Genomic DNA, 14,047 nt, shown 5'->3' with positions numbered 1-14,047 from the left:
GGGTGTCCCATGTCCCCGTGCCCCGGCCGCGGGGCTCGGCACCCACCCGGTGTGCTCAGCCCAAGCCTGGCAGGACCGGGGAACTGAAACCCACCCCCAAAACCCTGACCCCCCCAGCCAACCCCAAAACCTCCCCTTCCCCAAAGTCTCTCCGTCCCCAGCACCGCCCCGTTCCCAGGCCCTTTGCTCCGGCGGTGGGGCCAGGGCGGTGTTTTGGGGAGGGGGCTCCCCGGGCGCCGCTGGGGTCTTTGCTCACCGGGAGGCCGGTTGTGACCTCCAGTGCCAAGGCAGAGGGGGCCGGGGCTCTTCCCAGCGCTGCCGCTGCCACCGTCCCTTCGAGTCGCCAGCTCCGGTGAAGCTCAGGACGAGGCTTTTTGCCGGGGCGGTGAACGGTCCCGGTTGGCTTTGGGCTGGTGTGAGCCGAGGGGGCTTGTGGCCGTGGGGAGGGGGTGCCAGCACCTCGCCGGGGACAGCGGGGCCTTCTCCGGCATCGCTGCCCCGTTGGCGGCTGCCACCGTGCCGGGGATGCCGCGGGGTCGCAGAGGTCCCCACGAGAGCGGCGGCAGCACCGGCAGCGGCCTGATCCCCGTGGACCCCTCCGTCCCCAGCACCGGGGCTGTTGCGGTGGCACCGGCTGGCTCAGCCTGGCACGGCCACACCGTCCCGGGGACGGGCAGGTGTCGGTGGGACAAAAGGGAGCGTAACGGCAGCGTGAGACGCCGTCCCCGCTCCGTCACCGGTGGCTGTGGCACCCCGGGCCGGTGTGGGGCCAAGTCCCCATCTCGGGGGAGACGTTTGTGGTTGACTCCAAGAGGAACCCGCCCCCCCCCCCCCCGCCGGGTCCCCACCCGCTGGGCAGCCTCCGCTGCCCCACCGTGCCCGCTCCCGCTCCCCGCCCCGCAGCTGCGCCGCGGCCGCCCCGGTGTCAGCCGGAGCCGGGGCATGAGCTCAGCCGGGTGCGAGGCACCGGGTGGCACCGGCGGGGGCGGCGGGGGGCTGCACCGGGGGCTGCACCGGGGGCCGGCCCGGGGCCGGGGGGTGCGGTTGCAGCCGTCGGGGCCGGCTGCGGGGGGTAGCGGCGGGGGATGCGGTCGCACCGTTAGCACCGGGCGCACCGGGACCGGCAGCCCCGGGGGACCAGGAGCCCCCCCGGGTGGGTGGCAGCCCCCGGGGATGGTGGCAGCCCCGGGGCCAGGGTGCCGGTGCGGGCGGCTCTGGGCCCGCCCCGCATCGCCCCCCGCATCGCCCCTCGGTGAGGGGCGGCGGCCGCTTTAAAAATGCAAATCACCCCCCTCCCCGCGCGCGGCGCGGCGGCCGTCCGGCCAATGAGAGGCGGCGGCCGCTGGCTGCGGTAACCGCTGCCGGGCGCGGCGACCAATGGCGAGGCGGCGCGGCGGGAGGGGGGCGTGGCCCGCTCCTCCCCCGCCCCCGGCGCGGTCCCGGCCCGGAGCGCGCGGCCCGGAGCGGGCGCGGGCGGCGGCGGAGCGGAGCGGGGCGGGGGCGGCGGCGGCCCCGCAGGTGAGTGCGGCCCCGCCGGGCCCGGGTCCCGCGGCCGCCCGGTCCCGCCAGCGGGCGGGGAGCAGGGAACAACCCCCCCCGACCCGCCTACGGGAGCGGGGTGCAGCCCCCGGCCCCGCCGTGCAGCCCCCGCCGCTCCCGCGCGGTGCGTGGGCGCAGCCCCCGCCCCCCCGCTGCAGCATCCTCCCCGGGGCTGGGGTGCAGCCCCGCGCCCCCCGCTCCTCGGCGAGAGCCCCCCCGCCGTGCATGGCTCCCCGCTGCAGCGCACCCCGCCTCGGGGGCTGGGGCAGCCCGCGGTGCCCCCTCCTCAATAACCGCCCCCCGCCCCCGGTGCAGCCCCTCCCCAAAACGCCGCTCCCGGTGCTGCGGGCAGCCCCTGCCCCCCGCGCAACCCCCGCAGGTGCAGGGCTCGGCGCTTTCCTTCCTTTTTTTTTTTTGGGGGGGGGAGCATCTTCCCCTGTGCACGCCCTGGCCCCCCCCGCCGTGCCTCTCCCTCCAACGGACCCGCTGCCCGGGGGAAAGGGGGGGTGCACGGTCCCCCCCTCGCCGAGCAGCCCCGCCCCAGCCAGCCCCCGGCCCGGGCAGGTGCAGCCGTTCCCCGAGCCGGGCTGGGTCCGGCCCCCCCCGGCGCCCCCCGCAGCCCTCCGGGGGCCGCCCGGGTCCCCGCACCCCACGCCGGTGAAGGTCACCGCTGCGGGTGGCCGGGGCCACCCGGCTGGGGGGGGGGGGTCGCGGGGTGGCCCTGGCACAGCCCGGTAAGATGCTGCGCACCCCCCCCGTACCCCCCGTCCCGCTCGGGGACTCGGTGGCCGGTGCCACCCCCGGGGACTTTGGCCGGCGGCGATGGGGTGGCGGGTTCACGGCGTCCGCAGCCTCTTGTGACCGGCGGCGGGTCGGGGTCCGGCCGGGCCCTGAGCCCCCCCGGTGCCCCCCTAGCCCCGCTTCCCCCCCAGCCTGGCTGGGGGAAGCCGAGGAGGCCGCGCTGAGCCCGCCCCGCTCATGACACAGGTGGCTCAGGCTGTGCGGAGGGACGGCCGGGTTTGGGGGGCCGCGGCGTGCCCTAACCCCTCTCTTTCTCTCCCCCCAGACCCCCGGCGGATTGAGGATGATCGGGGGCCCTGCAAGCCCCCAGCAGCCCAGGGTGGGTGGGGCCCCCCCCCCGGTCACGCCAAGCCCCGGCCATGCATGGTTTTTTGGTTTCCTGTTTTTCTCCGGCGCATGATGGGGAGCAGGGCCGGGGGGACACAGCCTGGGGGGGGGGGGGGCACAGCTCGGGGGGCGCCACAGCCTGGAGGGGGCACAGCCCGGGGGGCCCCTGCTGAGTCCTGGGGGCTGCTCCAGCGGGTGACCCCGGCACGGCTGGGTGCATTTGGGGTTCGGGCAGGGCGTGGGGGGGCTCGACCGCCTGGGTCCCCATTTCTGGGGGGAAGGGGTTCCCCCGGGCGGGGAGGGGGTTGGTGTGGGGGGATGGTTTCAGGGGGGCTGGGGGCCACCGGCACGGCCAGGCGCGGGAGCGGCAGCCGTCACCGCGCAGCAGCCGCTCATTTATTATTTAGCTGCGTATCTGGTGTCGGGCCCAAGCGCTGCCCTGGTGGCCCCCCCCCGCCCTGACCCCGGCCCCCGGGGTGCCGCAACACCGTGGGGAGGGACGGCAGCAGCGGCGAAAACGGGGGAGCCTGCGGTTTCCATGGCCACGGGGCTGCGCCGCTTTCCCGGCAAAACCGATAAATATCGGTGGGTGCGGGGGGGGTCCCCACTGGGCCCCCCCGTAAGGGCCAGGTGTGTCCCCAAGGGCGCCGGGAGCTGAGCTGTGGGTCCCCGCGCCGCCGTCCCCCCCCCTCCAAGATGTCCTACTTCACCGAGCACTTCTGGGTAAGCCTGGACCCCCACCCGTGGGTGCCCCCCACCCTCTGGGGCTCGCTGCGGGGGGGCCCCCAGCCCTGGGTGGAGGGGGGTTCATCGCTGCCGGTAATTTTGCAAGGCCCAACGCCTCCGTTAACGCTGCAAATTAATTGCTGAGGGAAGGGGGGGAGCGATGGGTGTGGGTGCCTGCGGGTCCCCCGGCTGCGGTGCTGTCCCTGTGTCCCCCCCATGGGGATCCCCGTCCCGGCACCGCGGGGGGGGAAGTTGGCAGCGCCGCGGGGGCCGGTGCTTCCTGGTTCGTGTCTGCCGGGGTCTGGCAGCTGCCTGCATCTTCCCCTTCCTCCTGCCTCAGTTTCCCCAGGTGGGGTCACGTTGCCGGGGGTGGGGGAAGCCACCCCGCGTGTTGGGGGTGGGGAGTGGGGCAGCACCCAAAATAGCACCCGGCGCCAGGGCTCAGCCCACCCCTTCCTGTGCTGCTCACCCCGGGGAAACCGGGCGTTGGGGCCCCCCCACCCCCCCGGCTGGCTCCAGCCCCCGCTGCCCCTGGCAGGGGTGGGGGGGGCTCCGCACCCCCCTGTGCACCCACGGTGGGGGGGTCCGGGCCACCGTGCCCCCGTTGGGGTGTTTCCGCTCCAAATGGTGCTTCCTGCCACGCTGGCTGGTGCTCCCGGCGGTGGCACCGTCCCGGGGAGGGCCGGGTGGGGGGGGTCCCTGGGTGCCCACGCCACGGGGTGCTGGGTGGGTTTTGGGGGCTGAGGGTGGTCCCCTGCCAGGGCGAGAAGAACCACGGCTTCGACGTGCTCTACCACAACATGAAGCACGGGCAGATCTCCACCAAGGAGCTGGCCGACTTCGTCCGTGAGAGGTACGGGGCAAGGCGGGGGGGTGGTAACCAGGGGGTCCCTGGCATCGCCGGACTCCGTCCCCAGCGCCCCCCCCCACTGTCCCCAGGGCTGCCATCGAGGAGAACTACGCCAAGGCCATGGTGAAGCTGTCTAAGATGGCCACCAATGGGACCCAGCTGGGGTAAGCAGGGGGGGTCTAGGGGGTCTGGAGCAGCCTGAGTTGGGGGGCGGGAACCCCGCTCATCCCTGCCCGTGTCGCGTGGCCCCCACACCCCCCCTCCGCCAGGACCTTCGCGCCGCTCTGGGAGGTTTTCCGCATCTCCTCGGACAAGCTGGCCCTGTGCCACCTGGAGCTGATGAAGAAGCTGCACGACCTCATCAAGGAGATCTCGCGCTACGGCGAGGAGCAAGGCCGGGTGCACAAGAAGGTAGGTACCGCGTCCCGCCCCGTCCTCCCCCACCGCATCCCAAACCCCTCTGCTCACCCCCTTCTGTCCATCCGTCCGTCCGTCCGTCCATCCCCAGTCCAAGGAGGAGGTGTCGGGGACGCTGGAGGCCGTCCAGCTGCTGCACGGGGTGGCCCAGCTGCTGCCCAAGTCCAAGGAGAGCTACCACAGCAAGTGCCAGGAGTACGAGCGGCTCCGCAAGGAGGGCACCAGCCAGAAGGAGATCGACAAGGTGAGACCCGATGCGTCCCCTCCGATGGTCCCTGGCCCCCCTCGGCCGGTCCCTGTGTCGTGTCCCCCCCCGCTCATGCCCGTCGCTCGGTCCCGCAGGCAGAGCTCAAGTCCAAGAAGGCGGGCGAGACGCTGCGGCGGGCGGTGGAGAAGTACAACGCCGCCCGGGCCGACTTCGAGCAGAGGATGCTGGATTCGGCCATGGTGGGCAGCGCCGGGGGGCAGGAAGGGGCTCGCGCAGGCGCTGCTCGGGCTCCTGGTGCCGGCCGCGCGGCGCAGTGGTGCCACGGGGCGGGCTGGTCCTTGGGGACGTGCCACCCTGGCTGAGCACCCTTCCATGGTGATGCCGGCCCGTGGGGATGTGCCGTCCTGGATGAGCCGCATTCTCTGGGGATGCTGGCCCCTGGGGACATGCCACCCTGCCTGAGCACGTGTCCCTGGGCATGTGCCACCCTGGCTGAGCCCTGTTCTCTGGTGACGCCAGTCCTTGGGGACATGCCACCCTGGCTGAGCCCCGTTCCCTGGCGATGCCGGTCCCTGGGGACATGCCAAGCTGGCTGAGCCCCCCTTCATTTTGATGCCAGCCCCCGGGGCCATGGCACCCTGCCTGAGCCCCCCTCCCTGGGGATGCTGGCCCCCGGGGACATGCCACCCTGCCTGAGCACGTGTCCCTGGGCACGTGCCACCCTGGCTGAGCCCCGTTCCCTGGCGATGCCGGTCCCTGGGGACATGCCACCCTGGCTGAACACCCCTTCATTTTGATGCCAGCCCCCAGGGCCATGCCACCCTGACTGAGCCCCGTTCCCTGGTGACGCCAGTCCTTGGGGACATGCCACCCTGCCCGAGCCCCATTCCCTGGGGATGCTGGCCCCTGGGGACATGCCCTGAGCCCCATTCCTTGAGGACACACCACCCTGCCCGAGCCCCCCTCCCTGGGGATGCCGTCCCTTGGGGATGTGCCACCCTGGCTGAGCCCCCACTGCCTGGACACGCCAACCCCTGGGGACATGCCACCCTTCCTGAGCCCCTCTCCCTGTCCACACGCTGACCCCTGGGGACATGCCACCCTGCCTAAACCCCCGCCTCTGCCCCACCAGCGCTTCCAGGAGGTGGAAGAAGCCCACCTACGCCACATGAAGGGTCTCATCGGCTCCTACTCACACTCCGTGGAGGACACCCATGTCCAGATCGGCCAGGTGAGTCCCTAGGGTGGGGAGGTGAACAACAACGGGGACAACACCAAGCTGCCTCCCCCCCCCCCCCTTTTACTCTTGAGTATGATGTGTGTGTCCCCCCGCCTTTTTTTTTTTTTTTTTTTACAGGTGCACGAAGAATTCAAGCAAAACGTGGAGAACATCGGCACCGAGATGCTGCTGCGGAGGTTTGCTGAGAGCAAGGGCACGGGGCGAGAGCGGCCAGGTGAGGTTGTGGGGAGCATCCCGGTGGGATCCCCCCCCTATTTGCACGAGGGTGACGTTCCACCTTCCTGGCACGAGGGCTTTGCCCTCGTGCCAGGAGGGGGAACGTCACCCTCGTGCGAGGACGGAGCCACGGTGCCGGGCTGATCCCGCTCTCGGTGACAGGAGCGTTGGATTTCGACGAGTACCGCCTGGCCCCAGCGCAGGAAGGCAAGTACGTCTGCATCCAGCTGCCCCACGCCGGGGATTTTGGGGGTGTAGGGGGGCTGCTCACCGCTCTGTCCCCCCCCTTCCTCCCAGGACCCAAGAGGAGCCGTAGCAAAGCTTTCCGTATCCCTGGTTTGAGCCGGAAGGAGAGGGATCGTGATGCTGTGTAAGGTCCCTTCATCCCTTCATCCTGCAGCCCCGCGTCCCTTCCCCGCTTCGGGATCTAACGCTGCCCTTTGTCGTTCCCCAGGGAATCCCCGGATGCCGAGGTGGTGAGTATCCCAGTGCCGAGCCTGGGGTTGGTGTTTTCCATACTGGGAGGACTGGGGAGCGAGAGCCTCTCCGAGCATCTCCCTGCAGGGCTGCCCGGAGGTGGATGAGGACGGGTTCACCGTGCGCCCCGACGTCGCCCACAGTATCCTTGTGCTGGGGGGGGGGGGAGTGGTGGTGGTGGTGATTTTTGGGGTGTCCAAGGAGGGGGGGGGTGGTCCGAGCATGGGGTGTTGCCTTGACGGGGGCTCAGCCGAGGCGGAGAACCACGACTCCTCCTCTAGCGACTCCGACTACGATGAGGATGAGCCCCGCAAGTTTTACGTCCACATCAAGCCGGTGCAGCCCCGGGAAGCGGCCGGCAGCGCTGAGGCCACCATGGAGCAGCTCAAGGCCACCGTGGGGAACCTCATCCTGCCCCCCAGCATTGGGGTGAGCCTCGAGGTGGGGCTGCTGGGTCCCCAGGGACCGTGCCAGGGCCAACTGACCCCGTGTCCCCGTTCTCTTGCAGGGCACCGTCAAGCGACAGTCGTCCCGTAAGTGCCACCCCGGGGGCTCGGCGTGGCTGCAGCTTGGGGGTCCCCCGGGTTCTGTGTCCCCCAACGCTGCCTGTCCCTGTCCCTCCACAGGGCATGTGGCATCTCTGACCCAGGCCCCGAGCGACGCGGACCCCGAGGGGACGCTGGCGGCAGGTGGGGCTGTGCTGGGGGGTCCCGGGGATGCGGGGCGGTCCCGAGGATGTGGGGGGGTCCTGGGGATGTGGGGTGCAGTGGCTCTTCAACCCCTGGCATGTCCCCTCTCCCCGCAGGTGACGGTGCAGGGAGGGGACGCCCGGCAGCGCAGGTGAACAGGTAAGGGGCAGGGAGGGAGCGGGGTGCCGTGGGGCGATGCACCCCACGCTGCCACCCCCGAGCCCCCTCCCTGGGGGGCCCCGGCTGGGCACTGAGCCGCCCCGCTCTGTCCCCGGCGCAGCGGCCCTGGGAAAGCCCCTCCGGATGCAGTGCCCCCCGCAGCCCTCTTCGGGCCCCCCCTGGAGTCGGCTTTCGAAGCGGAGGATTTCCCGGGTGAGAATTCGGGGGGTCGGGGAGGAGGAGGGAGCAGGACGGGGGACCCCGGCGTCAGGGGTGCCGTGGCTCCCCCACCGCAGTGCTCTGACACGGGGTTCTCCCCGCAGCCCCCCGCGCTTATGTCCTCACCTCCTCTTCCTCCCCCTTCTCCTCCTCCTCCCCGGAGAACGTGGAGGACTCGGGTTTGGACTCGCCCTTGCACCCTGCGCCCGGACCCTCCCCGGACTCGAGACCCTGGACCCCGCAGCCGGGGACGCCACAGAGCCCCCTCCCCAAGCGGGGTGGCCTGCCGGACCCCCCGCCGCCCCCGCCACTGCCCGCTACCCGGGACCCCGGTGCCTGGGTGCCGCGGCCCCGCAGCCCCGCCGGCCGCCTCCCCGAGCCCCCCGGCTTCGCCGTCTTCAGCAGCCCCGGGGCCGAGGGGCTCTGGGAGGACGTGGGGACAGCGCCCCGGGGACGCAGTCGCTGCCCCGGCGGCCCGGCACCCCGCGAAGCCCCCTCGCCTGACCCTTTTGGGGAGCCCCCGCCATGGATCAGACCCCGCAGCCCCAGTGGGGAGCAGCCCCCGCTGCCCTGTCCTTCCTCCAACTCGGCCTCCTCCTCCTCCTCATCCCCGGCCCCCCCCAGCGGGGGGGAGTCCTCCAGCCCCTCTCCGTGGACCTGCCAAGGGTCGGGGACGAGGCTGACCGAAGGCGGCACGCCGGCAGCTCCCCCACCGCAGCCGGAGCCGGGTGAGTGGCAGGGGTGCAGGAGCTGCCCCCCTTACCCTTAACTCTGCCCCCCCCCACCCCGGCTGGGTGCAGGGGCTCGCCCAGGCCCGGCTCGGCTGAGAACGGGGCTGAGCTCGTGGCACTGGTGAGGCCCTGCTGGAGCCCTCCGGGGGGCCCTGCCATGCTGGGTCTCTCTCCTCACCCCCAATTTGTGCCCCCCCCCCAGATGCTCTCCCCGCCCGGCCCAGCGCAGCCCCCCGGGAGGTCCCGCTCGTTGCCCCCCCTCGCCGCTCCCGCACCAAGAGGCCGGCGGCCGGCCCGGCTGCGGGCAGCAACACTGACCTGGTGCGTGGCCGGGGATGGGGGAGCGGGGCTGGGCTGCGGGACCCCCACGGCGGGACCCAAACCCAGATCGCCGCCCCCCCCCCCAATGCCGTCTCGCCTCGCAGTCGCGCTCGCTGAGCCCCTCACCCTCCTGGAGCTGCGGCCCCTCGCACTCGGCGCCTGCCAGCCTAGGCGAGCGGGGCTTCTTCGCCGTCTCCCAGCCGGCACTCGGTGGGTCCCGGGGGGCTGGGGGGGTCGCAGGGTGGGGGTCCCATCCGGGCTCTGACCCCGTCTGCCTCCCCAGGGCTGTCGCGGGGTCCCAGCCCTGTGGTGCTGGGCTCGCAGGACGCTCTCCCCGTGGCCACCGCCTTCACCGAGTACGTCCACGCGTACTTCAAGGGGCACGATGCCGACAGGTATGGGGGTCCCGGGGTGGTCAGGGGCCCCCCCTACCCCCCTGAGCTGCTGCATCCTGCCTGGGGCATCCGCTGACCCCCGGCCTGTCCCCGGCAGCTGCCTGGTGAAGGTGACGGGGGAGCTCACCATGTCCTTCCCCGCCGGCATCGTCCGCGTCTTCAGCGGGAGCATGGCCCCCCCCGTGCTCAGCTTCCGCCTGCTCAACGCCGGAGCCATCGAGCAGTTCCTGCCCAACGCCGAGCTGCTCTACAGGTGCGGGGACGCGGTGGCACCGCGGCACCGGCTGCATGGGGATGCCTGGGCAGGCTGGCGGTGGGGGGGGTGCAGCAGTGGGAGCTGCTATTGGGGTACAGGGGGATGCAGGAACCTTGGGAGGTGGTGGATGCGGCGATGGAGAGCTGATATTGGGGTACGGGGGGTGCCGGGGGGCACAAGCATCCTGGGAGGTGGTGGAAGTGATGGGAAGCTGTATATCGAGGTACACGGGGTGCCTGGTTTCCTGGGGACGCCCGGACGTCCTGGGAGCCGGTAGATGCGGTGATGGGGAGCTGGGTGTCGGGGTACGTGGGGTTCCTGGGGTTCCCAAGGCTATCCTTGGGAGCCGGTGGGTGCAGCGAGGGGGAGCTGAGTATTGGGGTGCCGGGTTTCCTGGGGTGCCCAGGCACCCTTGCCGCTCTGACCCCGTCCCCGCAGCGACCCGTCCCAGAGTGACCCCAGCACCAAGGACTTCTGGCTCAACATGGCGGCGCTGACTGGGCACTTGCAGAAGCAAGCGGAGCAGAGTCCGGCCGCCTCCTACTACAACGTGGCTCTGCTCAAGTACCAGGTGAGCCCCGGGTGGGGACACCCGGGACCCTCGGGTCCCCCACCCAGCTGCTGGAGACGGGAGGGTCTCGGTGCCCCCCTGAAGCCTCCCTGATCCCCCCACCCCAGTTCTCGCGGCTGGGCCCCGGCTCGGCACCGCTGCGGCTGTGCGTGTGCTGGGACTGCTCGCCGGGTGCCACGCGGGTCAGCGTCGAGTACGGTTACAACGCTGGCGCCCTGGCCCTGCCCGTGCCCCTCGCCAACGTCCACGTCCTGCTGCCCGTGGACGAGCCCGTCGCCAACCTGCGGCTACAGCCCGCGGCCAGCTGGTAAGGGGGGGGGACACGACACACAGGACCGGGGGTCCTGAACACCCCCAGGGTGGGAGAGGGGAACCCTGGGCTGGGAAACAGGGTGCTGATGGGGTGGGGAAGGTAGGGACGTGTCCCGTAAGGGTGGGAGCGGGGGGGACGGGGTGAAGCGGGTGGGGTTTGGGGGTGCGGGAGCGTGGGGACGTGCCCGTGTCCCGGCAGGAACCTGGAGGAGAAGAGGCTGCTCTGGAGGCTGCTGGACGTCCCCGGTGCCCCGGGGCAGGGAGGTGAGGCTGTGCCCGCGCCGCTCAGAGGGCACGGGGCAGGGGACCGGGGTCCGGCCCTGGCCCCCGCAGACCCCCCCCACCCTCTCCGCTGTTCCCCCCAGGCTGTGGCCGGCTCTCGGCCAGCTGGGAGCCCCTCTGCGGGCCCAGCAAGCCCAGCCCCGTGGCAGCCCAGTTCAGCAGCGAGGGCAGCACGCTGTCGGGCGTCGAGGTGGAGCTGGCGAGTGCCGGGTACCGCATGTCGCTGGTCAAGAAGAGATTCGCTACAGGTAGGGCTGGCGGGGTGCGTAGGGGGTGCGGGGTCTCTTTCCTACGACCCTGGGGGGTGCGGGGTCCTCTCCCCATCCCTTGTGGCCCTGGGGTACACGGGGTGCCTTCCCTGGGGTGCGCAGGGTCCCTTCCCTGCTCTCCAGGGTGCGTGGGTTCCCTTCCCTGGGTGCATGAGGTCCCTTTCCCAGGGTGGACAGGGTCCCTTCTCTGCTCCCTGGGGTGCATGGAGTCCCTTCCCCGGAGGGCAGAGGGTCCCTTCCCTGCTCCCCATGGCCCCGGGGTGCAGGGGTCCCCTCCCTACCACCCCAAGCTCCGTTCCCCCCTCACTGGGCGATGCCCCATGGCGATGCCCAGCCCGGGGAGGGTGTGGGTAGCCCAGTTCGGGGCCGGCATCGAGCCCTGGCCCCTCGGCGATGACCGTCCTCGCACCGGGCCTGTGCCCCCCGTCCTTGCAGCCCCTCCCCACTGCCTTTCCTCCACAGGGATCTACCTGGCGGGGTCCTGAGCCGCCTCCCGCCGGACCCTCCGAGCCCCCCGGGCTTCTCCCTTGATCGTGTGAACTTGAAACACTGGATGGAGGCTGGCCAGGGAGGGGGTGCCGCCGGGTGGGAGCCCCCCTCCTCTTCCTCCTCCTCCTCCTCCTCCTCCTCTCCCTCCGGCCCCCTGCTCCATGGCTGTCACCACATTGTCTCCTGCTGCCCGGCAGTCGGTCCCCTCCGCCCTCCCCTGTGCTATGAAGGGAGCAGGAGCTGCTCTTTTATTAAACACTTTATTTTCTAATAACCCCCCCCACTGGCTCCCGCCTGCCTCCTGCTCTGACGCCCATCCCCGGGGCCTCCAGGCTCCTCCTTGGAAACGGGGCTCGGGCCGATGTGCCTCAGCTCCCCGGGGGCTCTGGCGTCGTGGGGCCAGGGGAAACCGAGGCAGGGAACTGGCAGTGCTTTGCCGAGCCCTTTCCTTGCACCCGCGGGTGCTGCTGCCCCACCTGCGGCAGGTGGACGGGCAAAGGGGTGGGTGGACGGACGGACAGACGGGTGGACGGACGGGCGGGCGGCCTCACGGCACTTGGCAAGGGGACGATCCCCGCAGGAGATACCTGTGCCGCTGGGGCCGCGGCGCTCCCGGCACGGGGAGAAGCGCGGTGCGAGGATGGCCCCGAGCTGGCTCTGCGACAAGGTACTGGGGGGGGGTCTGGGGGGTCTCTCCGGGGGGGGCTCGTGGCTCTTTGCAGTGCAGCGGGGGCTGAGCCGGTGCTCCTGGGCACCGGGATGGGGTCCCCACCTCGGGCAAGGGCTGGCCGGACCTGTCCCTGGCCGGCTGGGCTCTGTGCGGTGCCGGTGGGTGAGCAGCGGCCGGGCTTTTGCCGGGGTCTGCCCGGGGGACCCCTGTCCCCGTGCTTTGTCTCTGAGGGTGAGGGCTGCTCACAGCAAACCTGGGTGGGCTCCTTGCACCCGGGACCACCCCGCCACCACCTCACCACGCCTCGAGCCACTGCTATCTCCTTCAGTAACTCCCCCCCCCACCGCCCCGCCGGTGGGTCCCAGGGGGCTGCACACCCTTGCCGGCCATCCCCTGGTTCCGGGGCTGCACCCTGGACCATCCCGGGACCATCTGGGACCTGGACGATCCCAGAACCAGCAGTTTATTGCTCTTTTTGGGTCTGCTGCACGTTCCGCAGCACAGCTGGAGGAGTCGGACTCTGCCCTGCACCCAAGGGTGCCCTGCCCAGCCTGGGCCCCCGCGGTGTGGCAGCAAACAGCTCGCTGTGGCACGGTGCAACCGTCCGGCGTGGGGACATCTCCCCGCTCCCGCTCCGCAGGGAAGGATGCTGCGCCCCGGCCCAGGGCATCGCTCTGGGCGCGGACGATCGGGGGCTGCGGGGATGACCGGTGCCGAATCCCGCTCCCCGTCTCTTGCAGAGCACATCCCCGCGGTGCTACAGGCTGGAGCTGTGGGGTCTGGTCACCATGGGGCTCCTGGGGCTCTGCTACCTGCTCTGCCACGGTGACTGGCTGTGGCCCAGCGTGGCCCCCAAGCGCAGGACCCCCCCCAGTCCCTGGGCAGCCCCCAGGCTCCCCCCACCTCGGGCTCTGCCCGCCCCTGCCCCGTGCGTGGCCAACGCCTCGGTGCACGACGTCTCCGGCTTCGACAAACTGCCCGGCCACGTGCAGGACTTCATGCGGTACCAGCACTGCCGGTCCTTCCCAGCGCTGCTCAGCATCCCCGGCAAGTGTGGGGGGCCCGAGGGGTCCCCCAACATCTTCCTCCTCTTGGCCATCAAGTCAGCGCCGGTGAACTACGAGCGGCGGGAGGTGATCCGCAAGACCTGGGGGCAGGAGAGGGCCTTCGAAGGAGCCTTCATCCGCAGGCTCTTCCTCGTGGGGGTGGCCCCCAGCGCCCGGGATGCCAAGAAGCTCAACCGGCTGCTGCGGCTGGAGCAGCGGGAGCACGGGGACGTGCTGCAGTGGGACTTCAGGGACACCTTCTTCAACCTGACGCTGAAGCAGGTACTTTTCCACACCTGGCTGGAGGAGCACTGCCCCGGCGTCCGCTTCGTCTTCAACGGGGACGACGACATCTTTGTCAACACGGACAACGTCGTTCGCTTTGCGATGACCACCCAGGGCACCCGGGAGCAACACCTCATGGTGGGACAGCTCTTTGTCAACAACCGTCCTGTCCGGCTCCAGCGCAGCAAGTACTTCGTGCCCACGCAGCTCCTGGCCTCCGAGCGGTACCCACCCTACTGTGGCGGCGGTGGGATGCTCATGTCCGGCTTCACCGCCCGCGTCATCGCCCGGGAATCGCGGAACATCGAGCTCTTCCCCATCGACGACGTCTACCTGGGCATGTGCTTGGAGAAGGCAGGGCTCCTGCCCGCTTCCCATGCCGGCATCCGGACCGTGGGCATGGGGGTGCCGGCCAACGCTGACCCCTTCGACCCCTGCTACTACCGGGAGCTGCTGCTGGTGCACCGCTTTGTGCCCTACGAGATGGCGGTGATGTGGCAGGCCATCCACGAGCCCCGGCTGCTCTGCGGCAAGAGGGTGAGCATCTTCTAG

The 14,047-nt window shown here is 71.5% G+C and overlaps 2 protein-coding genes across 4 annotated transcripts; both read left to right on the top strand.

Annotated features, from left to right (window-relative positions):
• The first annotated feature begins 3,310 nt into the window (after positions 1 to 3,310).
• On the top strand, positions 3,311 to 11,641 carry FCHO1 (FCH and mu domain containing endocytic adaptor 1). Of its 3 annotated transcripts, none has more exons than XM_072845265.1 (27): positions 3,311 to 3,390; positions 4,155 to 4,246; positions 4,333 to 4,407; positions 4,513 to 4,654; positions 4,752 to 4,904; positions 5,003 to 5,107; positions 6,001 to 6,099; positions 6,226 to 6,322; positions 6,487 to 6,531; positions 6,622 to 6,694; positions 6,779 to 6,800; positions 6,889 to 6,943; positions 7,052 to 7,230; positions 7,310 to 7,334; positions 7,428 to 7,490; positions 7,607 to 7,649; positions 7,771 to 7,862; positions 7,973 to 8,596; positions 8,802 to 8,920; positions 9,025 to 9,130; positions 9,204 to 9,315; positions 9,479 to 9,568; positions 10,010 to 10,142; positions 10,250 to 10,449; positions 10,654 to 10,718; positions 10,820 to 10,984; positions 11,468 to 11,641. In XM_072845265.1, exons 1-27 carry the CDS (start codon positions 3,364 to 3,366, stop codon positions 11,488 to 11,490), a joined length of 3,024 nt encoding a protein of 1,007 aa, XP_072701366.1. In that variant the 5' UTR covers positions 3,311 to 3,363; the 3' UTR covers positions 11,491 to 11,641. The 3 variants fall into 3 exon arrangements, with proteins under 3 accessions (XP_072701366.1, XP_072701365.1, XP_072701367.1); XM_072845264.1 differs by having other exon boundaries at positions 9,413 to 9,568; XM_072845266.1 differs by lacking the exons at positions 10,654 to 10,718; positions 10,820 to 10,984; positions 11,468 to 11,641 and having other exon boundaries at positions 9,413 to 9,568; positions 10,227 to 10,332.
• Positions 11,642 to 12,952: 1,311 nt separating this feature from the next.
• B3GNT3 (UDP-GlcNAc:betaGal beta-1,3-N-acetylglucosaminyltransferase 3) lies at positions 12,953 to 14,047 on the top strand. Its single transcript, XM_072845887.1, has one exon. The coding sequence runs from the start codon at positions 12,953 to 12,955 to the stop codon at positions 14,045 to 14,047; it is 1,095 nt and encodes a 364-aa protein (XP_072701988.1).

Source organism: Ciconia boyciana, chromosome 24 (assembly GCF_034638445.1).
Source record: "Ciconia boyciana chromosome 24, ASM3463844v1, whole genome shotgun sequence".
In the NCBI taxonomy this organism is placed as follows: Eukaryota; Metazoa; Chordata; class Aves; order Ciconiiformes; family Ciconiidae; genus Ciconia; species Ciconia boyciana.
This window is presented reverse-complemented; position numbering and strand designations above follow the sequence as displayed.